This window comes from Daphnia pulicaria, chromosome 8 (assembly GCF_021234035.1).
Source record: "Daphnia pulicaria isolate SC F1-1A chromosome 8, SC_F0-13Bv2, whole genome shotgun sequence".
Classification (NCBI taxonomy): domain Eukaryota; kingdom Metazoa; phylum Arthropoda; class Branchiopoda; order Diplostraca; family Daphniidae; genus Daphnia; species Daphnia pulicaria.
Window position 1 is genome coordinate 11,145,318 of NC_060920.1, and position 26,179 is coordinate 11,171,496.

The following is a 26,179-nucleotide window of genomic DNA, read 5'->3' on the forward strand; positions in this document are numbered from 1 at the left end:
CCGTATACTTTTTCACGTAGGATATAAGATTAATTATCATCTCACAAATAATTCATCACTTGCCAACATATACCGTTTATATATTAATGCGTTGTAAAAGAAATCTGAAACTTGTTCATATTTTTATTCAAGGACAATACCGGAGGAACTAGATCGAAAACAGATATGCAGAAATTATTAAATTGAAAAAAAGAGTGTGATTGCTGGATCTGTTTCGGTCACGCTAAGACCAGTTACCAAGCAGGATGGTCAACATACAAGCAGTATGCAACTTGCTGACCTACATTGACACCAAGACACACACTCTCCCCGCAGTCTCCTGTTCTCCAGTATGAGAGCCCTCCGGCCGTCTTATTGGCCTGCGACTTTTTCTACCTTTTCCAGGTGAAGTGAAACTGAAAAACTAAAAGCAATCCGACGAGTCGCAGTTGAGTGCGACAGCAGGACGGTTCATTACCACAAGAGTAGCATGATGACCGAAATTGATCTAAATGATGCTGATGCCAAAAAGGTAGTACACACAACTCATCCGCATTGTTTTAAAAGATTTCAAGTGTATTAGCCAACCGATTTGATCTCGCACAGAAATTCAAGTATCCGGTGTCGGTGTTTTTCATCATCGTCAACGAGTTTTGCGAGCGATTCAGTTACTATGGCATGAAAAGTGAGCCTTCCTTTCAAATTGTTCAAATCTGAATTTAACGAATAATCGTGTTTCTTGCTGCGCAGCTGTGCTTGGCCTATATTTCCGTGATATCTTGTTGTACGATGAAAGCGAGTCGACTGTCTACTATCATCTTTTCTCTATGCTCTGCTATTTCACTCCCGTTTTTGGAGCTATTCTGGCAGACACATACCTCGGGAAATTCAAGTAAAAAAGACAATTTTGAAATTGGCGCTAAAATAATCCTAATCCGAAAATTTCTTTTTTGTTTCACAAAAATTTAGGACGATTCTCTATCTTTCAAGTAAGTGTTCCTGGTTTCTATTTATTTTGTTTTCTTATCAGTAAAAGATTTGTAAACGTTTAAACAGTTCTCTATGCCTGCGGTAACATCATGCTAAGCGTGGCCTCCATACCAAACACGCTGCCACAAAAGTAAGTGTTGTTATTTAAAATAAATTGCGTAGCCTCCAGGACACATAGACAGCACATGCTGACTCACCATCTATCAATATTTAAAAATTTCCGTATTAAATTCTCCTTTTGTGAATTCTTTACGCAGAGAATTTTCTCTTTTGGGATTGTTCATCATCGGTGTGGGCACGGGCGGCATCAAGCCCTGCGTGTCGGCCTTTGGTGGCGAGCAATTCGTCCGGCCTCAGCAAGACAAGCAGCTCGAGCAATTCTTTTCGTATTTCTACATTTCAATCAATGCCGGATCACTTCTCTCCACTTTACTGACACCCATTCTCCGAGAGGATATCCAATGCTTCGGACAGAGTTCTTGCTTCCCTTTGGCATTTGGCGTTCCGGCCATATTGATGATCGTCGCAATCGGTACATTACATCAAATCCCATCCATTTTGCATGCCCGTCAAAATAATTTGTCATTGGTATTTTTGCGATTTCTCAATGCACTTTCCCTTCGACCAAACAAAAGTTGTTTTCTTTTTCGGCAAGTGGAACTACAAGATGCGCCCTACGGAAGGAAATATCATGGTCGACGTATCAAAATGCATTGCCGTAATAATTCCTACCTCAAATAATTATCTGCTAATTAATTATGTTATTAAAACAATTCAATTTTTGTTGACAACAGCACGCAATCGGGAGAAAGTTCAGGAGCACGGACGAAAAACACGACCACTGGCTGTATTTCGCTTCCGATAAATTCGACATGGAATTAATTAAGGACATCAAACAAGTTCTGCACGTTTTAGTCCTCTATCTACCCATTCCCGTTTTCTGGGCTCTCTACGACCAGCAGGTATTTTTTATTCAAATAGTTGACATCAATCCTGACTCTTTACATTGTATGACGCGTGTGTCGTAGGGATCTCGATGGCTATTTCAAGCGACCAGAATGGATGGCAGTTTAGGCTTCATGTCCGTCAAACCTGATCAAATCGGAATCGTCAATCCTTTGCTGATCATAGCCATTACGCCTCTGTTCAACAGTTTGATTTATCCCTGCTTCAAGAAATGCGGGTTGTTGACACCGCTCCAACGAATCGGAACAGGTGGTCTGCTCATTGGAATATCTTTCGTTATCTCCGGAATTGTCGAGCTCAACTTGGAGGTATAGATTCTTTCATAGTTTTGAATTCCCTATCTCCCTATAATCTTGTTTGAACATAGACAACGTATCCTCGTATTCCAGCACCAGGGTTGACCCAGCTGAACTTTATCAACACTTTGCCGTGTCCGGTAAACATTTCCTACGCTCACGGAAACCATCCGGACAAATGGTTGGATGTGGGTGCCAAGAGTTTTTCTTTTGAGCGAGATCTCATGGATGGACCCATCCGAGTCAAAGCCAATTTGTTGAGTCCTCGTTGTCAAGATGTTACCTTCTCGAATGCGGAATGGACTGGAACGATTGAAGGTGTTAGCACAAAGGTAACAACAAAAATTTATGGAATATTTTCAATGTTCCAATCTGATTCTTGTTTCTCTGCTTTGGGGGATTCAGGCCTTTTCTGTCGTCGTTACCGTTCGCAATGGCAAACTGGAAGTCGCTCGGATGAAGACGGAAGAGCCTTTGGACAAGGCCAATTCCGGCCATCCTCGTGTTGGGTACTTGTGCAAATTAATTTGTGTTTAAATAGTCAATACTTTAATTTAAATCGATTTTAGGTTTATCTTTAATTTGAACAACGACTCGTACGATCAAGGCAACATCACATTAAAGTCGAGTTCTAAGATATTCCATTTGCCGTTTGTTGCCTCCAATTTTTCTTCGACCCTTGATCGACTGGTGAGCACGGACACCATAGAAGTAGACGTTGGCACGTAAGCACACAATGATTTTTAAACGAAATGCACTTTAAATTATCTCAAGGCTCTTTTTGATGATAGATATAAAGTGTTTATACCACGCAAGGACGGCGGAGTCAACACCGACGATGAAGCTGGATCCATTACCGTTCTACAAGGAGGCTGTTACACCATTGTCGTCCAGCGGTCGCTGAATCCGTTGTCAGGCGAAAATGAAGACGGCGTAATAAGATTCACTTTTAAATTTGAAAATCGCGGGATAGTATAATAATTGAATATTGAAAAACCCAACAGCTCGTGATGCCGATTGAAGTGACTCCGTACAACTCTATCCACATGATGTGGCTCTTACCTCAGTATTTCATCATCACTGCTGGAGAGGTCATGTTCTCAGTCACGGGATTGCAGTTTTCTTTCACTCAGGTACAGTGGCCAATTTGAGATGCAATCAACTTCCAACACAAATAAACAATTAAACTTCCAGGCTCCCGAGAGAATGCAGTCAGTGATGCAAGCCGCTTGGCTGTTGAATGTCGCATTTGGTAATCTCATTGTGACGGTTGTAGCCAAAGCCAAATTAATTCCCAGACAGGTATAATTAATAAGAACCCGCACCAGAAAATGTGACGTATCACATCAGATGAATTAATCCGCTTCAACTTTTTCGCAGTCAATGGAATTCTTCCTTTTCGCCGGTCTTATCGCGCTGGATATCATCCTGTTTGTGATCCTCGCTCTCCGTTACACGTACGTCGAAGATGAAAAAGAAAAATCCGAAAGCATGAAAAGGCTGCGCTCTTCTACGGTGAAAGAAGGAACCGATAATAAGGCATTTACTTCCGAGACGGCGATATAGGAGCTATCAATTGTTACGACACGTTCGTGCATTGAACGAAGAGAATATTATCAACAATCTGGACTTCGTTTTACCTTTTTTGGTGGCTATTACTACGTCAAATCAAATATTCCAATTTGGCTAGAAATTGTATTTTCAAAACTTGTGATCCATCGTCATGCAGTATAGTTTTATATGTACACTGTAAGAATACGATATTCACTTATTCAGTCGGGAAAGAAGTATAGCAATAAGCTGAATGAACAAATATACATACAATAAATCTTTAAAAAAAAAAAAAAGCACAATCACGATTGATTTTCTTTCTCGTTGGAATCAAGAAGAAATATTTCCTTTTAAAATTAATGGCGGCTAGCAGGGTATATTACTATATTCAATAAAAATAATGTTAAAAGTAATTTTAAGCGATAACTGATAACGATGCATTACTTATTAATAAGGGAAAGAGAAAAAGAAGAGAAGAGAAAAATATATCTGGTGTAGTTTCGGATTAGGGGAGAACCAATTTTACTCGATTGGATTTCAGATATTCTCATTGGAATTTTCACCCAAACGGACTTCCTTTGCGAATGATTGATTGGTTTCTTTGGAAATGAGGAGATGCATGTTCATTCGATTCCAATATAACGTAATATTCAGTTGGTTCAGTTGATTTTTTAGTTGTTGGAAGTCACCCGGACGTTTTGTTTTCAATAAACTCCCACCCCATCAATGACGCTGTTGGAATACGGAGCTATCTCAACCTCAGTATCTTTAACCAAGAGGCAACAGAGCAACCGAATGAACATTTGTTATATATTTGTTATACATTTGTTATTATACAAAGTATAGCTACAATTACGATTGATTTTATAATTTCTTTCTCATTTATATTAACAAGTTAATGATTTCTTTAAATGCATGACATTTCTAATGCGTTGTAGAGTAGAATGCTGGATCGTTATCCGGCGGACGCTGGTTAACCGCTTTTTATCATCCCTATCACTCATTTCCAAAGTTGTGCAGTTTCTGTTTAATCGAAACCATTTTTCCTTCATCAGTCTATACTTTTCTCGCCATACTGCACACGTGTCAAAACAGCTGTTAGTCCATCGTTACCGCCTTGGGACTGGTAACCTGAAAAACAGGCAGCGAAAGGGGAAGTGCGTGAATGCAATTGACGACACAAGTACCGGAAAATTACGCGCAGTTCTCTTACCAGGACGTGATTTGTACATTCCTGATTGCCACGATAAAGAAGTAAAGAGTTGATTCTTTTTTGGCATCCGCAAGGCACAGCACAGTGAACTCGATAGTGGGTTATATTCTCCGTAAAGCAAGTGCAAAAAGTTTGTCGCTATCTCATTTTCCCATGTGGAATGGATGTGCCGCCAGCTAATTTGGAAAGTAGGTTAATCATTTCCTACATCCCCGTTTCCTGTAAATATCAAAGCTGTTACATATTTGTCCTGCCCCACTTCATTCCATTTTTATATATGTACTTAACGAAGTAGATATGAGTTTGAAGTTGATTTTCAAACCCAGTACCGTATAATACTTAATTTGGATTTAATTATTGTTTTTTAGCCGTCGCCTTAATGGGCAGCTGCCAAGGTGTTGCTCCAGGGACTGACGATAAGGTGAGGGCCAGTTCGTATAGTTTTTACGAATTTTGCAATGTGAGTGGCAGGTCAGGTGGTTAGTATAATTATTGTAATTGATTGAAATGCTGCATTCCGCGATAGCCAAAAATCCTTGTACACTTTCTCACTGGAAAATCCGTTTTTTTTTTTTTCTTTTCTACTTGACGTCAATGTACCGGAACTGTGCAGGCAGGAAAACCCATTTAGAAAGATTTCTCAGTTGGGAAAAGAAGGAAGCACCCTCCTCTTTTGAAAAAAACAAACAAGCAATTTCTTATTTCATTTATCTTATTCTCATATTCTGAGACTGTAGCCAAACACATACTTGTTTACCATTATTCTTGGAACGTCGCTCTCTGCTCTATACCTGTCGCAGTGCACCTGTGTGTTTGTGCCTGTTTACATGTGAGCTAGCTTTAACCCTCGGGGCTTTCGCTACAGCTATAATAGAGGCTACCTATTTAGCTTTGGTAAAGGAGAGACTAGAGGTATAGCCAACGCCAACCACAGGTAGTACTTTCCGTTCATTTCCAGTCTGAAGACTCCCATTTGACCGACACGACCCATTTTCAAGGTTTCGTAGTTCACAGTCTATTTTCAACGGTCGAGCAGAAGAGTACTCTCAGACAGTCTCCACTAGATCACAGTGCGCCCGTGTTATTACAAGTCGATTAATAAAAGGTGTCGTGAGATTGACGTGTCAACAAGAGTGTTTAAACATGACCGCCAACAAGGATGTGGAAACATGTCACGCACAGGTAACCGCAAACGAAGTGTAAAAAAAAAAAAAAAAAAAACGAAGAACATTTGCGTTTCTCCTCCTGCATTTGTATTCATTTCGCCGTCGAATCACTTCATTTAATATTGCATTTATGAAATTAAACAAACCACAGCCATAGTTGACATTTTCAGAGCTATGGGAATGCAGCTCTGTTTTTCTATGAAATTCCACGGTCGAGCAAAGGCGTCACGAATCACGCCAGCGGCCAGTTCGAGAGGTTATTACGTACTCACGTGGGTCGCTGCACTCGCTCGAACAGTCAATGTTGATCAACATATCGCTGTTGGCGCCACATAATTTTTTCTTTTTTCAAAATTCTTTGTCTACAAGGCTGAATTGGTGTTGAAATTTGGATTCGACACGTCCCTGATTTGCTTCGAATGTGATTGAAATAACAAATGTAAAATCACATGATTTTGTTTGAATCAATTGTTGTAGAAAACCAAGTATCCGGTGGCAGTTTTTTTCATCGTCGTCAACGAGTTTTGTGAGCGGTTCAGTTATTATGGCATGAAAAGTCAGTATACATTGATTATTACGTCATCCATCCGTTCTTAGTTGACAAATCTTTTTTGATTCATTTAGCGGTGCTCACGCTCTATTTGCGAGACGTATTGTTGTACGATGAAAATGAATCGACAGTTTGGTACCATCTATTTTCAATGCTCTGCTACTTCACTCCCGTTTTCGGAGCCATTCTGGCCGATACGTATCTCGGGAAATTCAGGTATACAATAATTCAAATTTGGCGCTCTAGAAAATGGCGCGCGGGGTAATTAAATTTTGAATTTTATATACAGGACAATTCTCTATCTCTCCTGTCTTTACGCTTGCGGTAACGTTCTGCTGAGTGTGGCATCTATACCCAACACTCTGCCACAAAAGTAAGTATTTTTTTTTCATGACCGCCTCTGGCTTTTACCGTCTGTTATCTATGCAAATATTACAAAACACATTTTTTACAATTAGGGAGTTTTCACTTTTGGGACTCTTTATTATCGCCTTGGGCACGGGTGGAATTAAACCTTGCGTCTCAGCTTTTGGCGGTGAACAGTTTGTCCGTCCGCAGCAAGATAAACAGCTGGAGCAGTTCTTCTCCGTATTCTATTTCGCCATCAACGCTGGATCGCTTATTTCCACTTTTGTAACGCCCATTCTCCGCGAAGATGTCCACTGTTTCGGCTCGAATTCCTGCTTTCCATTAGCCTTCGGCGTTCCGGCTTTGCTCATGATCGTCGCAGTAGGTAAGTGCGCAGTTGTCTGTTTAACGGGGAATTGTTTTGTTTGTTTGTTTTTTCTTTTCTCCGCAACATAATTCATTCCGAAATTCCAAAGAAAATAACTTTCGCCGAGGTATGAACGTGTTTTCGATTGTCTTGATTAGCTATTTTCTTCGCGGGAAAATGGAATTACAAGATTCGTCCAGCTGAAGGCAATGTCATGGTTGACGTCGCAAAGTGTGTAGCTGTAAGTTGACGGCAGACAAATGTTTCACTCCTTTATTGCAAACTATTTCTTTGCATCCAAAAATGGGCCGGTTATGTGTGCAAACTTGGGAAAGGTTAACAAATGCATGCTACTCTATATACTTTTTAATGTTTCAAACTTAATTCTTGATATGCTGACCTCTCCGCTCTTATGGTTCCTTAATTCGAATTGATTTCACATATTCTCGTGTCTTATCCAGTGGTCTTCTTCAGTGGCAGAGGTTGTTACAAAATGAGAGAGGCTGCGGGTAACATTATGGTACAGGTCGTCAAGTGTATGGCGGTACTTATGACTTTTTCATGGTTTTCTTTCGGCTTCATTTTTAAAAACGACCAATTAACACCGTCACTTTTTGACTAGGCCTATGACCGATGTTAAACTATTATTTTGACTAATTCCACAGCACGCCGTCGGACGGAAGTTCAGGAATAAGGAAGAAAAACACGAACACTGGATCGATTTCGCTGGCGACAAATTCGATCGGCAACTGATTCAAGATATTAAGCAGGTTCTAAGAGTCCTACTTCTCTACGTTCCTATTCCCGTCTTCTGGGCTTTGTTTGATCAACAGGTATGAATCGCATTTCCTACAATTCTGGTGGAATTTCCTACAAAGGTGGAATTGATGCAAACGTATTATATCCTTTTTCCAGGGTTCACGTTGGACATTTCAAGCTACTCGAATGGACGGTACTCTCGGTGCTATCACGATCAAACCAGATCAGCTACAAATTGTGAATCCCTTGCTCATTTTGGCACTGGTGCCCGTGTTTGAAAGCGTCATCTATCCCTGTTTCAAAAAGTGCGGCCTGCTTACTCCGCTTCAACGAATCGGCGCTGGCGGATTACTTGCCGGATTGGCTTTCGTCGTTTCGGGCATAGTCGAACTTCAGTTGGAGGTGAAATAACGAAACAAAAATTTCAATTCTTAAATTTTAATTCATTTTAAATTAAACATTGGAATATACTAGCCTACCTACCCTCGGATTCCCGACGCTGGATTGACGCAACTGAACTTTATCAACACACTTCCGTGTCCAATCAACATTAGCTACACTGGCGGCGTCGATCAGATCAAGTGGATTGAAGTCAACGCTACAAGTTATTCATTTGAAAGGAATCTGAAAGATCAACCTATCGAAGTCACGGCCCAGTTAATCAATCCCGTCTGTGGACAAGTGAACTTCTCTACTCCGACTTGGACTGGAACGATCAAAGGTGCCAGCACAAAGGTGAATATCAATTTAATCTAGACTTGTCATTATTGGGTATCACGTTCACCAACAAATCAATCGATCCGATATAAAACTACAGGCATTTTCCGTTGTCGCTACTGGACACAATGGCACTCTCGATCTGGTACGAATGGATAAAGAAGAACCACTGGATAAATCCAGTACGGGGCAGCCGCGTGTTGGGTAATCGAAAAACATTTATTTTCCTTACTGACCCACTTTCGCCCACTTTAAATTACTAATTGAAAAATAAAAACCAATACGACAGGTTTATTTTACACATGGACGATCAGTCTCTTGTTCAAGTCAACATCACCATTAAATCTGGAGAGCGATTAATTCAATTCAATACCAAAACATTTTCCACTTCGTCTTCAGCGCGTTTTATCCAAACTGAAGTGCGGGATGTCGACGCTGGAACGTGAGTAGCTCTTTTTCAACTTAAGCCAAAACAAAGTCTTATAGATAATTATTCACAAATAAGGTACGACATCTTTATTCCTCGTCAAAATGGTGATGTGATCATGGAAAATCCGGATGGACAAATCACAGTTTTACAAGGCGGTTCCTATACGTTCGTCGCTCAACAGACTCACTCAAATCCTCAACTTATCGATCTCAAAAGCAATGTATGAACAATCCTACTCAATTATTTTATTGTAGTTGATTCTATTTAATTTGATAATTTTTTTGTATTTAATTAAGCAGCTCTTAATGCCGGTCCAAGTGACTCCGGCTAGTTCCGTACACATGTTGTGGTTGGTGCCGCAATATTTTGTCATGACAATTGCTGAAGTCATGTTCTCCGTCACGGGATTACAATTCTCCTTCACTCAAGTAAATCATTTAAATGCTGAGAAAAAAAAAATCCGGCCGTGTAATAACAATTATAACGTAAATTGAATTTTTGATTCAGGCCCCGGCTAGTATGCAATCTGTCATGCAAGCCGCTTGGCTCTTAACGATCGCGTTTGGTAACCTGATTGTTATCCTCGTCGCTGAAGCAAAGGGAATACCCAGACAGGTGCAGTCTAATTAATACGGCGATAATTGCAGTCACGTAATCGACTTTCTATTAATTCAATTGTTTTCTCTATAGTCAATGGAGTTCTTCCTATTCGCCGGACTGATGGCAGTCGACATGCTCTTCTTTTTCTATTTGGCCAGCAATTACACTTATGTCGAGTCTGAGAAAGGCGAGAAAGGTGGCGACGACGCAAAGAAAGTACCTGATCGTTTTCCTTCATCCGTCAAACTTGGCACTGACAATTCAGAGAAGCCAGCAGGGACGGAGAACAAGGGATTCTCCGATGACACACCCATGTAAAGGATTTCTTTTTTGTTTTTAGATGTGGACGGTAATGAAATATGAGACTTTTTACTTTTCAAAACATATATCTCTGTTTATACAGTGCCCATGTAGAAATTATGACTAGTTCTTTCACACTATGCACTTGATTATACACGACGAATCTCCTTTATTTTTATCGTTATCAAACTAATTATTTGTAGTGGTGGAGCTTTCTTCCCCGAAATTCTTAATTCGAACGTTTTCGGAATCTTGATTCTAGAACTTGAACAGTAATGGTCGCTGTTTACAAACTTTCTGTGGAAATTTTTCAACGTATTCTGCTTTGCTAGTCACGTAGTACAATAATTCCCGTAACAGGAAATCGAGTCTAGACAAAGGAGAGAAAAAAATAACGAAAACTTGAAACTTAGTGCTGAGAGCAATTATATGTTATCTAGGCTACCGTACTGTGCGCTTGCATGATTTTTTATTTATTGCGTGACATCGGGTTCACACATTTCACTGGTCTTGATCTATCTTAGCATTTATTTCTTACCTCACTACCTTCCTACCGCACGCGGTGTCTGACATCTGTCTGACATATATTGACAATTGACAGGAGAAATTGATCGTTATCTCCGTCTCAAATCAGCATGCGCGCAATAATTAAACTCGGCTTTTCACTTCACCATCATGTTATCAATCTTTTCGGTTTTATTGAAAACGAACTTGAATCTGCTGTCTAGGAGCCAGTTAGTCTAAGGCACTTGCTTGGTGGAATCAAAATGAGCCGTAAATCGTCCTCTTCTTCGTCTGACAGTGAAGTGTCGGTTGAGAAAGTTGTTCCTCCACTCCATGATGAATCAACAACGTCTCACCCTACTCGTAATTAAATAGTTTAATTTCTAATTAATAGTGAATTTATTTCAGTTCAAAATGTTAATTATCTTTGACGTGATTAAGTTTTAAGGTGATTAAGCCAGACGTCCTTGGGTGATAATGCACCAAAATCTAGTATGCGCAGTAAAAAAAAAAAAAAAAAAAAAAGAGATTGCAGTTCGGGTAAACATCTTCTATTGAAAATAAAGAATGGGGTAGAAAAGAAACACATTTTTTTAAAAAAAGGGAGTAAGAGTAATCAATAACGAAAAATAGAGTTGGCCTTCGTTTCCCTATTTTGTTGACGGGAGTGATGGAAAGGTAAAGAAAAAAAGGCAATTCTTAAAAAAAAAGAGAAGGTCACAAAATGTAGAGCAACAAGTTCCGTCGTTGAAACGCGCTGGACAGTTTTGTCGAGCGTTTTCTTGACATCTTTTCTTAGAGTCATTTTACTACGTATTTTCAATTTGTTGCTTTAAATTGATTAAATTAGAAAATATTGATGGAGAAGCATCTTATCTTTATTTTATTCCCCCAAAAGACCTTTGTATAATGTGTATAGACTTATAGACTAGCGAACCGGACTTGAAAATTGAAATAGTTAGTGTCCTATCACTTGGACTAGTATATATCAGCTGTGCACCCATAAATGTCATTCTGACTTTTAATTATTTGTTTAGCGGAGAAACCTTTAGACGTGGAGCAACCCGATAAGAATGTGGTAATTTAAAAACAACAAAAACGAACAAATTTGCTTCTTTTGTTTGACTTGAATATTTAATTTTTTCACACAGAAATTGAAATATCCGAAATCGGTTTTTTGCATTATCGTCAATGAATTTTGCGAAAGATTTAATTTCTATGGAATGCGAAGTAAGAAATCCGCTTTATTTATTCATATCTTGACGACTGCTAACCACATGTTGTTTATGGTTCAGCCGTTTTGACGCTCTACATGAGTCAAATTCTCAATTTCTCGGAAGATAAAGCGACCATCTTCTATCATTCGTTTCTTATGCTCAGCTATTTTTCACCGATTCCGGGTTCCATCTTGGCAGACACCTACCTAGGAAAATTCAAGTTAGCATCGAGTTGTTTTTCAATTCTCCTTTTCAACGCCTATTATTAATTACATTGACTGTTTGATAAAGAACAATTGCGATTCTGTCCATTTTCTACGCCTTTGGAAGCATCATACTCGCCGTTGCGGCCATTCCGAATTTCCTTCCGCAAATGTATGACACGACCGTTTCTTCGATGACGAATTTCAAACGAAAAATTTAACTGAATCAATTTTTCTGTCTCATTAGCGGGTTCTCCATGACGGGCTTACTCATTATTGCAATCGGGACTGGCGGGATCAAACCTTGCGTGTCGGCCTTTGGCGGGGATCAGTTTGTCCGACCTCAGCAAGATAGGCAGCTGGAATCTTTCTTTTCTGTCTTTTACTTTTCAGTTAACGCAGGATCTCTGATTTCCACGGCTGTGACACCAATTCTTCGAGAAGATGTTTCGTGTTTTGGGGACGACACTTGCTATCCTTTGGCGTTTGGCGTTCCTGCAGTCCTCATGCTCATCTCCGTTGGTAAGGTTTTTACATTAACAAAATAGGAATTTTATGAATTAGATTTTAACTAATAATTTATTCTCTTTTATAACTTCAAGTAATTTTCCTTGCGGGAAAACCTTTGTACACGATCAAGAAACCACAAGGCAACATCATGGGGGAATTCTTCAAATGCATTGGGGTAGACGCCTTTTTTAATACGTCTTTCAGTTCACAATTGAAATATTGTCTTTAAATTGTCGAATAGCATGCCATTAGCAGAAAATGGAAGGCCAAAGGCGAGAAACACGATCATTGGTTGGATTTCGCGTCTGACAAATTCGACAAACAATTAATTGAAGACGTCAAGCGGGTGTTGTCCGTTGGATTCGTTTTCATTCCTCTACCCGTCTTTTGGGCTCTGTACGATCAGCAGGTAAAGATAGACTTGATTGAAGACTATCTTTTCTCGCAGATGAATCATCATTTGATTTCATCATTTTAGGGTTCACGTTGGACGTTCCAAGCTACGCGCATGAACGGAGACTTGGGAGGTGTTGTGATCAAGCCCGACCAAATGCAAATTGTCAACCCGCTTCTCATTTTAATTTTGGTGCCAATTTTTGAGACCGTGATCTACCCGTGTTTTAAAAAGAGTGGTTTATTAACGCCTCTCCGGAGAATCGGTTGCGGTCTCGTTTTATGTGGCCTCTCGTTTGTTGTTTCTGGTTTCGTTGAAATCGCTCTCGAGGTAATCACGTTTCTTTTCCGGTTAGCGCCAATTAATATTAATGATTATTTATTTTTTATAAATTTTAGCCCACGTATGCAACTATACCGGGTGACGGTCGCATGCAACTCAACTTCATCAACACCCTGCCTTGCAATGTCAGCGTAGTATATGGAGTTTCCGAAAAAAATGGAAATTTTGAGCTTCAAGGAAATATGTACGAATTCGTGCAAGACTTGGAGGCAGAAAAAGATATTATTGTTAGGGCCTTCTTGGATAAGCCGGACTGTGCCGGTTACACACAATTTGTCAACATAGACACTGGAATAGTGAGTCTAGGAACAGGAGATGGAACGCAAGGATACTCAATCTTGATCACGGAGCGTGAAAAAAATTTGACGATAACTCGCCTGAACAAGGAGGAACAGCTGGAAAAATCGAACACTGGAGATCCATACGTGGCGTGAGTGACCGTGTAGAATAATATAATGATCAGCAAGACATTGTCTTTGATATTATTTACCTGTTTGAATCCATTTTTAGTTTTTTCTTGGACGACCGTACCTTCGAAGAATATTCCGGATGGAATATAACGATGCTGCAGAAAATTAAAAAGAAAACCTTTGAATACGTTTATGTTTTAAACGACACCGCTCCAACTACTCCGACTGTCGACAGCATTGTACAAACCGACTACCAAAAAACCGAAATAGGATCGTAAGTTATTTGGTTGATTGTTACATCTAGATTCTCTTTATACTACGTTGCATTGTCATTTTTATTTTAGTTACGAATTGTTTCTCAACGGAGAAAATATTGGCAATCTGGAAAATCTCATTCAAGGCGGGGTGTACAGAGTTGTGATTCAAAAGGCTCTCAATGGATCTAACTACTATGTACGTAGTTGCAAGAATATTTTACCTTTACTAGAATTGGTTTACTAATTTTGGGGGCTTCATTTTTGACAGGATATTATGACCGTACAAGTAACACCGCCAAACACTGTTGGTATCCTCTGGCTACTTCCACAATATTTTGTCGTAACGTTCGGTGAGGTCATGTTTTCCGTCACTGGACTTTCGTTTTCGTATTCTCAAGTAAGACTACTGCTTATCTGAAATTGGGGTTTTCCAGGATTATGTAACATGTTCTCTTGTGCAGGCACCGATTAGCATGAAGTCCGTCATGACAGCCATTTGGTTAATGGTTGTAGCCTTTGGTAATTTGATTGATATCATTGTAATCGCAGTTCAGTCCGGTGCAACTGGCGAGGGTATGAGTCAGGTGAGTTTCTCAAGCTGGACTGCAAATTATCACGACTTTTACCTCAAATTCGGTTAACATTTGGATTTGAATATTAAGGCGAGTGAGTTCTTCATGTTTGCCGGCATCATGGGAATAGCAGTCATATTATTCACGCTCATGTCGTGGAATTATAAATACGTCGAAGAAATTAAAATTGAAGACGAGAAAAAGCGTCTGTCTGCAGTACCAAGTCATAAGAGTGATTCTTCATCTTCGTCGTCTTCTTCCGATTCCGACGACGAGAAAGGAAAAGAAAACAAGGGCTTCTCCGAATAAATGTATAATTTGCATGAAATTACTTTAAACAAATAAATAACTAACCCACTGTATCTGGTATGCTAGCACTACCAAATTATTCGACGAATAAAACTATTTCCTCCCATGAAACACCCCGGGATATTTAATTTTTACATAACCCTCCCCTTCTTTGCTTTACAGTAGGGATCGGTAAGATCCGCTCTTTTTTTCTTATTATTCCAAAACCTCGACGAAACCGAGGAGAGACGGTACGAAACGAATAATTCTAGAATAATAGAACGACAAAAACTCACTGAGTGGAACGAAGCTGCTTATTGTAAAGTAAACGAGATAGATATGAACTAGTTGCTGTAGACAGTCAATAAGAAAGACACGTTTCAAACTAAGGGTCCCGACCAAAACAAAAGTAGCGAACAATGCCATGAAAATTCGTCCTTGGACCTGGCTGGCTGTCTCTGGTTGTTACAATATCGTCGCGTCAAACTGTCAAGTATGTCTAATATTTAACTTCATTCTTTGAGTGGCAAACGGGCAAGGCGCAATCAAGTTATCTCTGTTGCGATTAGAAATACATGTCCATGTGCGCTGTATTTTTTATGCGCTGTCTGATCACGATCATGTGCAAGGATCAAACTTGTCAACTTTATAATCGTCTATAAAAAAAAATCTTGAAATTTATTCTTTGTTTACTTATTTATTTAAACGTGACTATTCCAGCGTGTGGGTGGTTCATGTTTTTCCCATGCTTGTTATTATGGTTAGTTTAGACGAAATTTTCAATTTTCAAAAAAAAATTTTATTTGGTTGAGAAAAATAATTTCCTTATCGATAAAATTAGGTAAAGAAATGGGGTGCACTAACAATTGATCTTTGTTCCAAGTCCTTGTTTGTGTTATTTTCACGGACTCTAAAAATGTTTCCATCCGGATTGTGACGTAGGTTCAGGTCGATAGTCCGATTCCATCACGAATGCTTAAGTGATAGCGCAACAAACGTCATAGTATTCCGTATATATTTAATAACTTATTTTGGTTATCGTGTGAACTATATGCTGAGGTTACATAGGATTAAAGCGTGGTGCTGATGTCCCTCTGTTGTTGGAGCAGTGGATCTAGAAAATCGTTCAAGCCGCTTGAGTGTCACAGAGTAAATTCCCCCTTATCTCGTTGTCTAGAGCCTCAACTATTTGATAAAAAAGTACAGAATCCTACTACCGTTCCTATACCGATTGATTAGTATGACGGTTATAGAATCGCTTGTCTAAGTCGCATTGGAGTCAGTGGGAGACAGACGCTTGACACCATGAGCCGTAAATCGTCTATCTCCTCAAAGGAGGATGTTCCAGTTGTTCCAGAAATCCAGGATGCGCCATCCACCCAGGATGCTCCAGCAACCCAAGATGCGCCAGCAACCCAATATGCACCAGCAACCCAAGATGCACCAGCAACTCTAGATGCACCAGCAACCCTAGATGCGCCAGCAACCCAGGATGCGCCATCAACCGAAAAAGCTGCTCCTCCAGCGTATGAAGAACCCAAGAAAGAATCGCCACCAACTGAACTTACCCGTAATTATCTACCATTATTCTTAATTATTTAAATGATTCGGAGCCCAACAGATATTTGAATTTCATGAGTAGTTGTCAGAAAAAAATCTTTGCGGATTTAAAAAAAAAAAACCATCCGAAAATGTGTTAGTTTCCAAACATAATTTCCCCTAAACTTGTATTGATCCGTAATGGAGATACGCAATTTCTTTATCACATTTTTTCCGGATTTTTTCGTGCGCCAACTCAGTGGCAACAAACTTGGAGGAGGAAAAACAATTTTAATCGTAGAAAGTATTAAAGTAGCCGTTGTAACATAGATAGCACCGAGTGTTTTCCATTTTGTAATATCAAACGGCAATAATTGATAAAATAGACGTCGATTTATTTTTGTGATAGATGTAGTTGAGAAACCGTCGCTGGACCTTGAACAACCCGATAAGAATGTGGTAAGTGATGGAAGAGAAAAAAACTTGTGCGGATTGACGCTGGTCAGGTGTCAAACACATAATGATACATCATTTAATCTGCAGAAATTGAAGTACCCCAAATCGGTGTTTTTCATCATCGTCAACGAATTTTGTGAAAGATTCAATTACTATGGCATGAAAAGTAAGAAATCCGCTTTATTTATTCATATCTTGACGTATATACTATGACGTATATGTATGTATATGCATGAAAAGTGAGTCTACATATTATTACCGCCTTTATTTCAAATTGTTTTCTAACAACACCTTCTTCCCGCCAAATGCTATTTAGCCGTCTTGACGCTCTACATGAGGAACATTCTCAACTTCTCTGAAGACAAAGCCACCGTTCTGTATCACACTTTCCTTATGCTTTGCTATTTCACACCTATCCCGGGCGCGATCGTGGCCGACACTTACCTTGGCAAATTTAAGTTAGCATCCATCTTATACATTGCAATAGCTAACACACTAATTAACTGGTTAAATTTGCAGAACAATCGCAATCCTATCGTGCGTGTACGCCTTCGGAAGCGTCTTGCTCGCCGTTGCGGCTATTCCAAATTTCCTTCCGCAAACGTAAGTGATCATCTTTTTTCTTTGATTACGAATTTTAAATTGAAGCTATTTTTCTGTCTCATTAGCGGGTTCTCCATGACGGGCTTACTCATTATTGCAATCGGAACTGGCGGGATCAAACCTTGCGTGTCGGCCTTTGGCGGTGATCAGTTCGTCCGACCTCAGCAAGACAAGCAGCTCGAGCAATTCTTTTCTGTCTTTTACTTTGCAATCAACGCTGGATCTCTGATTTCGACGTTCATTACTCCGATCCTTCGAGAGGACGTTCAATGTTTTGGGGACGACACTTGCTATCCTTTGGCTTTCGGGGTGCCTGCATTGCTCATGATTGTCGCTGTTGGTAAATTTGGACTTCATATTCGACAATAACGATCAGGAAGATTTAATTGATATTCTTTTCTTAATAATATCTTAGTCATCTTCATCGCTGGTAAATCGCTCTACACGATCAGGAAACCGGAGGGTAACATCATGGGAGAATTCTTCAAATGCATCGGGGTATCGATTTTACGATAATTCTATACCCTCTCTAGTGAATTTGAATATTAATCCACTTTTTTTCAAATTTGATGCATAGCATGCCATTAGCCGCAAATGGAAGGCCAAAGGCGAGAAACACGATCATTGGTTGGATTTCGCGTCTGACAAATTCGACAAAAAGTTTATTGACGACGTCAAGCGGGTGTTGTCCGTCGGATTCGTTTTCATTCCTCTTCCCGTCTTTTGGGCTCTGTACGATCAGCAGGTATAGTCTTATTCAATCAAGTTTATCTATCTTCTTCGCATATGAAACATAAGTTGATTTTATCATTTTAGGGTTCACGTTGGACATTTCAAGCTACGCGCATGAACGGAGATCTGGGCGGAGGCGTCGTATTGAAGCCCGACCAAATGCAAATCATCAACCCGCTTCTCATTTTAATTTTGGTTCCTCTCTTTGAAACTGTGATCTACCCGTGTTTTAAAAAGAGCGGCATATTAACGCCTCTCCGGAGAATTGGTTGCGGTCTCGTTTTATGTGGCCTCTCGTTTGTCATTTCTGGTTTCGTTGAAATCGCTCTCGAGGTAATCCTTTCAGGTTTGCCCCCATTAATATTAATGATTATTATTATTTTTTTTTTATTTCAGCCCACGTATGCAACTATACCGGGTGACGGTCGCATGCAACTCAATTTCATCAACACCCTGCCTTGCAAAGTCAACGTAGAATATGAAGTTACCGAAAAAAATGGAAATTTTGAGCTTCAAGGAAATATGTACGAATTCGTGCAAGACTTGGAGGCAGAACAAGATATTATTGTTAGGGCCTTCTTGGATAATACGGACTGTGCCGGTTACACCGAATTTGCCAACACAGACACTGGAACAGTGAGTCTAGGAACAGGGAATGGAACGCAAGGCTACTCAATCTTGATCACGGGTCGCAATGACAATTTGGCAATAACTCGGTTAAACGAAGCAGAACAACTGGAGAAATCCAATACTGGGGATCCATATGTAGCGTGAGTGAATCAAAGACTTGAAACTTTTGGTTGAATTGCTAAAATATTGCTAACTGATGAATTTCAGATTTTTTCTGGACGATCCGTCATTCACCGAATATTCCGGATCGAGCATAAAGATGCGACAGGAAAAATCTAAAAAAAAAATCTTTGAATATACTTATGTTTTAAACGTCACCGCCGAAACTACACCTGATGTAGACAGCATAGTGCAAACCGAATATCAAAATACCGAAATTGGAACGTAAGTTTACAAATGATTAGTGATTGCTGACTGTGAACAATTAACGTTAATATTTTGTTTTTCCAGCTACGATTTGACTCTAAACGAAGCAAATATTGGGAAAATAGAAAATCTCATTCAAGGCGGCGTGTACAGAATTATAATTACAAAAGCGCTCAACGGAACTGATTACTACGTATTCTGAATTTTTAACTTCCCCTTACTTAAATCTAATTTGACTTTTTACTAGAATGTGATGCCTGTGCAAGTCACACCACCAAACAGTGTCAATATCCTCTGGCTACTTCCGCAATATTTTGTCGTGACCATCGGAGAGGTCATGTTTTCCGTTACTGGACTTACCTTTTCGTATTCTCAGGTAGGTCCACCTAATAGATAAGTAATTCATCAATCCTTATGGATTATATACATGTTTTTGGTATGTTTCTAACGTTGTACGACGTCTAGGCGCCCATTAGCATGAAAGCAGTCATGCAGGCCATTTGGTTAATGGTGGTAGCCTTTGGTAATTTGATTGATATCATTGTGATCGCAGTTCAGTCCGGTGCAACTGGCGAGGGAATGAGTCAGGTGAGTTTCTCAGGCTGTACTGCAAATTATCACGACTTTTACCTCTAATTCGGCTAACATTTGGATTTGAATATTAAGGCGAGTGAGTTCTTCATGTTTGCCGGCATCATGGGAATAGCGGTCGTATTATTTACGCTCATGTCGTGGAATTATAAATACGTCGAAGAAATTAAAATCGAAGAGGAGAAAAAGCGCCTGTCTGCGGTATCAAATCATAAGAGTGATTCTTCGTCGTCGTCTTCTTCCGATTCCGACGACGAGAAAGGAAAAGAAAACAAGGGCTTCTCCGAATAAATGTATAATTTGCATGAAAATACTTTAAACAAATAAATAACTAGCCCACTGGTATGCTAGCACTACCAAACTATTCGACGAACAAAAATTTGTTAAACTGCGTAATTTAGTTCATTTTAAGTTCACAAATAAGTTAGCCAACGGAATGGATTTTCAACCAAAATTTTTTCTAAAGAGGAATTGTCTATGCCTCTCTGAAGAATCCTTGGTACAATATTCTCCAATATGTGACTATATCCATGGCCACCAAATTTAACCTGTAAAATATGGGAAATTGTGAACGTTAATAAATTGAAAAAAAAAAAAAAGCTATTCAGCTCATAAAACCAGTCGATGTTTTGTGTGGATATCATGAGATATCAGAAGTTTATCTCCATAGCCTTCAACAATCAGCTGATAAAGGCGATTTATTCGTTGCGCATCGCTAGGCATGTCAATCTGGCCGTTCAGTTGATAGTGTGAGCACTCGACACCAAACAGATCAAACTCCAAGTATGAACCCATGGCAGCGAAATCAAATACATGTTCGTCCTGAATCAAAGTCCCTATAATAAACTTAGGTTACAATAAGATAATAGTGAGAAAAATAACAAAATGTTACTGTCTAAATGACATAGAGACACTTGATCCGCCTTCCCTCCCGCCTCTAGAAAATGTCTGAGAACTTGAGCAGGCGACGCTGGATTCCGTCCCGGATGAATGGAAACTGGGCACTTGAGTTCATTTTGAACTATAGCGGCGGCTTCTAAAACGCGCTTTTCAAAATCTAATAACAAGTAATTATTATTTCAAACCGTTTCTCTTTAATAGTAATTTGTAGTTCGTACTGTGAATGGGATAAGAGCATCCGATTTCTCCGATTAGCCCGCATCTTATCGCGGGTGCTTCTAGGCATCCTTCGGTCTGTTCTGTTCGCATTACTTCAGCCAGCTTCTCGATGGGCTCAACAAAAAGTTTGGAATCCTGTGAAGCTGCTACATAGTACCCAGTTCCAGCTATGATGTTGACCCCAGTAAGAAGACTCACATCATGGAGAAACTGTGCCTTTCGAGAAATTCCATGAGTAGTACATTCTACAATTGAGCCCCCACCAACTGAATGATAGTGCTTCATTTCAGCAATAATGGCTTGCTCACACTCGGTGCCATTCAGATGGAGGTTTGGTTGATGGCTGTATGGGTTATAACGGATCCAGCCCAAAGTTTCCATGGAAAATGGCATAGTAGATTTATGAACATCAGTTTCAATAGGTTTAACAAAAGCAACATCAAAATTCATTGATAAATGCTCATGAACCATTGTTTTTCCTAGAGCTGAAGGAGGTACAACTCCTGTGACTATTTAAATTTTAAATACAGCAAACATTCACCATTTATGTATAATTAGGTATCTTATATTTGTTATGTGTGCACCAACCTGTTTGAACTTTTCCAGAAAGTGATAAATTATTTATAGGAATAACCTCCATTCCATTTAAGCGTAGAGAAAATCTCATTCACCATTAATAGCGATACGATTCAATAGAGCTACGGCTACAAGGTATGCTTTTTGACGTTTAAACTAATGTAAACATTGCAAACAATAGGTATGTTATGTTTTTCACGGTCGCTAGATGGCTACCAATGATCAGCTGGTCCGCGAAATCGACAGGACCTTTTTGAGGAAGTTATTTTGTTGGTATTTTTTGTTCTTTTAATTCCTTCGGGATTTTAGAATTTAAAATGGCCCGTCCTCCTGAAGTTGTATATTCTTGGACAGATATAACCAGTGATTTCAAAGCTTCAGTCAAAGGTAAATTGTGTACCACAACTTTGCCCATGTTGATCAGTCGTAAACCCTCACATGCTCTCTCTAGACTTGGAATTGGGAGAATTAGCCCATGATGACTTGTTTGGTTTGTTTGAAGCCATGTCTGCAATTGAGATGATGGACCCCAAAATGGATGCTGGAATGCATCAGACTACCAATGGCACCAAAAAAATTCTCAGCTTTGATCAAGCTGTGAAAGCCGAGAAACTGGAACTAAAAAAAGTCAATCCCGAACAGTTTATAGGTACACAGACAGTAATAAATGTTTTAAAAATTATCTTCTGTTACCATAATTTTTGTAAATAGGCATTGTTGATAACAGTATAGCCTGCCTAGTCACATGGCTTGAAGGTCACTCATTAGCTCAAACAGTGTTTATTAATCTCTATGCACAACATCCTCAAAAGATTGAAGACCGAAATTTGAAGGCCTTCATAACCATTTTTCTCAAAGTAGTTGATCTCATCAAAGACTACATTAACCAGTGAGTGTCTAAAGTCAGCTTAGTGAATGACAGTTTTGTGGTAACAAAGGATTTTTCTATTTAGAGCATCAGTGTTTGAAGAGGAAGACTTTCAGCCTTTGGTTTATGGATTCAAACTAGCATCTGATGTTCCAGAAGCAAAAGCTTTAGCCTTAATCAAAGAAAGTGAAGAAGATTTGATGAAAGAAATTAAAAATTTTTCACCCTCAAGTTCATCAATTGAGGAATCCCAGGAAATGAAGGTACTCAATACTCAGCCATTCATTATCAGTTTCAGATTATTATTGCAAATTTACCATTTCTTTGATGTAGGAGATTAGCGCAGTCCATACCCGATTACGTTTCTTTCGGCATTTCTATCAACTGTTATTGAAATTTAATCGTCGAGAATCACCTAATGCAACTGTTAATGCCAACTCATTAATTGAAGACATCCTAAAATCTACCCATGTTTGTCGCGAAGCCTTAAACTCATGTTTACAGACGATCTCTCTAGGCTCAGGATACGGTAATTGTATTATATAAACTTATTTCGTCGTTTTCCCTTGGAATCCAATTTGTTACTTCTTTTGAACAGGAGCCGACGAAATTGAAATTATGGGATTTGAGCCTCAAGTTAACCAACGGCTCTTACCACCCACATTTCCACGATATACCCAACTGCGTTCTCGAACTGATGCCATCAACAATTTAATCCAGTTAATGGACCGCTTGAAAGCAATGTGTAAAATCAAAGATCACACGAATTTCCACTCGGCTTTGGTAATTATCTTTCAGACATTATTTTCAAATAGGAGTTTCCAACACAGTTATTCTTTGTTTAGGATTTTTTCTATAACATCGGCCGACAGCGGCCACCACCTTGCGTGTTGTCCCGGTCATTGTTACAGCTTCTCTATATCCCGCTATGCAACCGAGTATTTGGTCAGCAACCCCTGACAGAAGTTCTTCAAGAAGCAGCCCGGATATTCATCGCACCACCTGCATTGACTGGCGGCTTGGGTTTGGTTGCTGGTACTCAGCAGCACAATCAGGTTCAAGAGTGTATCGACCAGCTGTTCCAACAATGTGTTCGACCGATGGGCTCCTTGGTTCAAATTGCTGGCCATAATTTAGCTCGCCAACGGGATAAATTCGGACATATTTTGCAAGATCTAGCTGCTCTTCAGGAAGAAGTAATATTGCACTTGTCAATTTAAATGGGCTTTACCCAATAATTAATTGTATTCCCCCTCTTGCAAGGCTGACAAAGTGGATGCATATCTGCATACAATCTCCCTGCAGACGGACAGCGGGCGTTCTCACTTGGCCTGCCTCGGTACTTGGGTCCTTTTGCACACGCTACGGACAATGATTCAGTATTTGTTTTCTGGATTCGAGCTCTCTCTGTACAGCGTCTACGAGTATCATTACATCTTTTGGTACGTATCGATCATAGTAGTAATCGGCCGAAGGGAAACTTCATTAGCGGCTCCGTGAGAGCTTGAGATTGATTTTTCCCATTTATGGATGTGTTGTTAATTTATGTTTGTGGCTCATGCTGATAGTTTCGCTTTGGGGGGTTTTCCTTTCTTCATTTACACAACTTTTTGTACAAAGTAGGAGGAGGATTATAAAGAAAGAGAGGCCAAACTAACGGTTTCCACACACACACCGCGGTTGAGTGCCCCCTGTCTAGTCATAAATATGGGATGAATGTTTCCTATGTTCCGGTCGAATCGTTTATTTTGGTTTTTCGTATTCGTGTGCTAGGTATCTCTACGAATTTCTCTACGGATGGCTGATATCGGCTTACAACCGAGCCGATTCTTTCTTGACGGAGCATCAGTCGATGGCCGAATATCTGAAGAGCAAAGGCAAGGCGGCGAACGCTACCAACAAGAAAGGAGGTCAGAGTGGCAACGGCAAGAACAAGAAGAAGAAGGAACGTAGCGCTACCGCTCGACCCTACGCCAAGGAAATTGCCTATTGCCAAGCCGTTCAGTCTATGTGTGGGGGCTATTATAAGGTAAAAGATGGCCAACTCACGGTCCATCGTCCCCGTTTCTTCCTTTTTGCCCAGCATTGTAAATCTACCCGCATGCCTTATAAGGAATGACATAACTCTTGCACTTATCCCTAAAGCTGCGGATGCTCCTTTTTCTCCATCAAAGAAAAAAGAAAAAATCAGAGACAAACAAACAACACACGTAACATGGGTACAGTATACAGTTACGTGTACCCTACGCGTGACCCAGTCTGCTGTGGTGGTTATAATCTTTGGACTTTATTTTTGTTTGTTTCTTTGGCTGAGAGAAAAAGGTGAAGGTATCCCACTGTTTCTTGTGGGTGGTTTGGAAATATGGTAAAATTCCTTTCTCGAAATGTGAATATTACTGCGCTCTTTTTCAGGCGATGGTGGCCATGGATTTGGAGGGGAAGATTCGTCGCCCGCGGACCGAGTTTGACGATGAGCGCGTCCGTTATGAGCACCGTTTTGCTGCACTGGGCCAAGTGTCAACGCCGCCACTCGTCCCATATGTGCAGTTCAAGGAAATGACTAAAGTAGGAAACCAGCATATGAAAGAAAGACTATATGCCCTTGACGAAAGACAAAAGATAATCATCTCAAACTGTTTCTAACGGATTTTCTGTCGTCCTCCGTGTGATCGATTAACAGCTGGAGTTCAACGCCACCGACGAGAATGATAAAGCATCGCATGCGTCCAACCTCTACGCGACGGCTTGCAGGCATTTCCATCATGCGGCAACGATTCTGACGGCTTTAACCGGCCAATCCAATGATGAAAACGTACACGAACAGTTTCTTTTACGGTTTTCCTTACCGCCAACTCAAAAATAGGATAACGCCATTACAAATTTTTTTGTCTTTTCTTTTTTGTTTTGTTTTCACGCGCGTTTCTACTTCAGGTGACATCGTTGATTCGTGTCTGTAAAACTAATTGCGTCGTCATGCGACTGCTGGCTGGTGGGCATCGCCGTGAAGGAGCGTCCGGGCCGCAGTTTGACTTTACAGTTCATCCGCACTTACCCATCGTCAAAGTCACCTAGTTCTAAGACAAGAATGGAGGACGAATTTTGATTGCAATGCGCAGAAGAAGAAGAAAAAGAAGCTCGACCGAACGACCCCCAGTCCCCTATATCGTTTTGACATGCCTTCATGTGAAGTGGTACGTTATAATTCAGAATGCATCCGGTTAAAGAAATTAAAAGAAAAAAAAAACTTAAAGCAAAACGCAAACATTCAAACAAACAAAAATAAATTTTTTTGTTGTCGATTGACAATGTTGACTAATCCTCCTTGTAAGCCGCCAATCAAGCGATGTGAAAATTGAGACACAATTTGAGTTGGTTGCATAGTGGAAGGAGAATGAAGTTTCTGGGAAAGTGTCACGTCATTTTTCTTTGCAAACGAGACGGAGCTTTCTCTGTCCACAATGTCAATTTTTGGCTTTCCACTTTGCGGTGGCTAACGTCTTGCACAGCGTCCAATGTACCGTGGCCATTAGCGCGATATCAAGTCCAGTTTTGTAACAAGGTAGGACTAGATCGAGTAAGAAGACGAGCATCTGTTTCTTTTTTATCATCCTCTCTTGCTCTGCGGCCAATTATTATTAGATTGTTGTTTATTTGTAACTTTTCTTTCCTCGTGGGTGATTACTACACGAATTGTCCGAAGCATTTTTTCTCTCTCTACGCGTACGTACGTACTACAAAACCTCATTTATGTGTCATTCGGCCCTTCGACT

The 26,179-nt window shown here is 40.0% G+C and overlaps 6 protein-coding genes across 8 annotated transcripts; 5 read left to right on the plus strand and 1 right to left on the minus strand.

The window, feature by feature from the left end:
- The first annotated feature begins 377 nt into the window (after positions 1-377).
- On the plus strand, positions 378-4,078 carry LOC124310986 (solute carrier family 15 member 1-like). Its single transcript, XM_046775201.1, has 16 exons — positions 378-511; positions 586-664; positions 730-871; positions 949-968; positions 1,036-1,099; positions 1,227-1,501; positions 1,605-1,687; positions 1,764-1,931; positions 1,998-2,243; positions 2,303-2,563; positions 2,637-2,740; positions 2,801-2,956; positions 3,023-3,164; positions 3,236-3,364; positions 3,426-3,533; positions 3,612-4,078. Exons 1-16 carry the CDS (start codon positions 470-472, stop codon positions 3,795-3,797), a joined length of 2,205 nt encoding a protein of 734 aa, XP_046631157.1. The 5' UTR covers positions 378-469; the 3' UTR covers positions 3,798-4,078.
- An 822-nt stretch (positions 4,079-4,900) lies between these two features.
- LOC124310972 (peptide transporter family 1-like) lies at positions 4,901-10,404 on the plus strand. Of its 3 annotated transcripts, none has more exons than XM_046775177.1 (16): positions 4,901-5,183; positions 5,364-5,416; positions 6,639-6,717; positions 6,786-6,927; positions 7,001-7,084; positions 7,170-7,444; positions 7,585-7,667; positions 8,092-8,259; positions 8,342-8,587; positions 8,660-8,920; positions 9,003-9,106; positions 9,192-9,344; positions 9,408-9,552; positions 9,632-9,760; positions 9,840-9,947; positions 10,023-10,404. In XM_046775177.1, the coding sequence occupies exons 1-16, from the start codon at positions 5,156-5,158 to the stop codon at positions 10,248-10,250; spliced, it is 2,286 nt and encodes a 761-aa protein (XP_046631133.1). In that variant the 5' UTR covers positions 4,901-5,155; the 3' UTR covers positions 10,251-10,404. The 3 variants fall into 3 exon arrangements, with proteins under 3 accessions (XP_046631133.1, XP_046631132.1, XP_046631134.1); XM_046775176.1 differs by lacking the exon at positions 7,585-7,667 and adding an exon at positions 7,888-7,970; XM_046775178.1 differs by lacking the exons at positions 4,901-5,183; positions 5,364-5,416 and adding an exon at positions 5,925-6,177.
- Positions 10,405-10,928: 524 nt separating this feature from the next.
- Positions 10,929-15,061, plus strand: LOC124310959 (solute carrier family 15 member 2-like). Its single transcript, XM_046775155.1, has 15 exons — positions 10,929-11,099; positions 11,774-11,814; positions 11,888-11,966; positions 12,032-12,173; positions 12,245-12,328; positions 12,404-12,678; positions 12,759-12,841; positions 12,908-13,075; positions 13,145-13,390; positions 13,459-13,832; positions 13,913-14,086; positions 14,157-14,265; positions 14,338-14,466; positions 14,531-14,653; positions 14,732-15,061. Exons 1-15 carry the CDS (start codon positions 11,000-11,002, stop codon positions 14,948-14,950), a joined length of 2,346 nt encoding a protein of 781 aa, XP_046631111.1. The 5' UTR covers positions 10,929-10,999; the 3' UTR covers positions 14,951-15,061.
- A 1,122-nt stretch (positions 15,062-16,183) lies between these two features.
- LOC124310938 (solute carrier family 15 member 2-like) lies at positions 16,184-20,210 on the plus strand. Its single transcript, XM_046775116.1, has 15 exons — positions 16,184-16,499; positions 16,878-16,927; positions 17,012-17,090; positions 17,241-17,382; positions 17,444-17,527; positions 17,593-17,867; positions 17,943-18,025; positions 18,105-18,272; positions 18,344-18,592; positions 18,656-19,029; positions 19,097-19,273; positions 19,340-19,448; positions 19,503-19,631; positions 19,721-19,843; positions 19,922-20,210. Exons 1-15 carry the CDS (start codon positions 16,235-16,237, stop codon positions 20,135-20,137), a joined length of 2,523 nt encoding a protein of 840 aa, XP_046631072.1. The 5' UTR covers positions 16,184-16,234; the 3' UTR covers positions 20,138-20,210.
- LOC124311258 (phosphotriesterase-related protein-like) lies at positions 20,038-21,714 on the minus strand. The gene is made up of 5 exons (XM_046775678.1): positions 21,554-21,714; positions 20,965-21,474; positions 20,739-20,903; positions 20,465-20,682; positions 20,038-20,394 (listed from the first exon to the last, which is right to left on the minus strand). The coding sequence occupies exons 1-5, from the start codon at positions 21,630-21,632 to the stop codon at positions 20,260-20,262; spliced, it is 1,107 nt and encodes a 368-aa protein (XP_046631634.1). The 5' UTR covers positions 21,633-21,714; the 3' UTR covers positions 20,038-20,259.
- Positions 21,715-21,756: 42 nt separating this feature from the next.
- Positions 21,757-26,108, plus strand: LOC124310985 (N-alpha-acetyltransferase 35, NatC auxiliary subunit-like). The gene is made up of 12 exons (XM_046775200.1): positions 21,757-21,928; positions 21,993-22,190; positions 22,253-22,430; positions 22,495-22,672; positions 22,743-22,938; positions 23,008-23,192; positions 23,255-23,605; positions 23,673-23,851; positions 24,183-24,438; positions 24,822-24,974; positions 25,090-25,221; positions 25,341-26,108. Exons 1-12 carry the CDS (start codon positions 21,859-21,861, stop codon positions 25,479-25,481), a joined length of 2,217 nt encoding a protein of 738 aa, XP_046631156.1. The 5' UTR covers positions 21,757-21,858; the 3' UTR covers positions 25,482-26,108.
- The last annotated feature ends 71 nt before the right edge of the window (positions 26,109-26,179 follow it).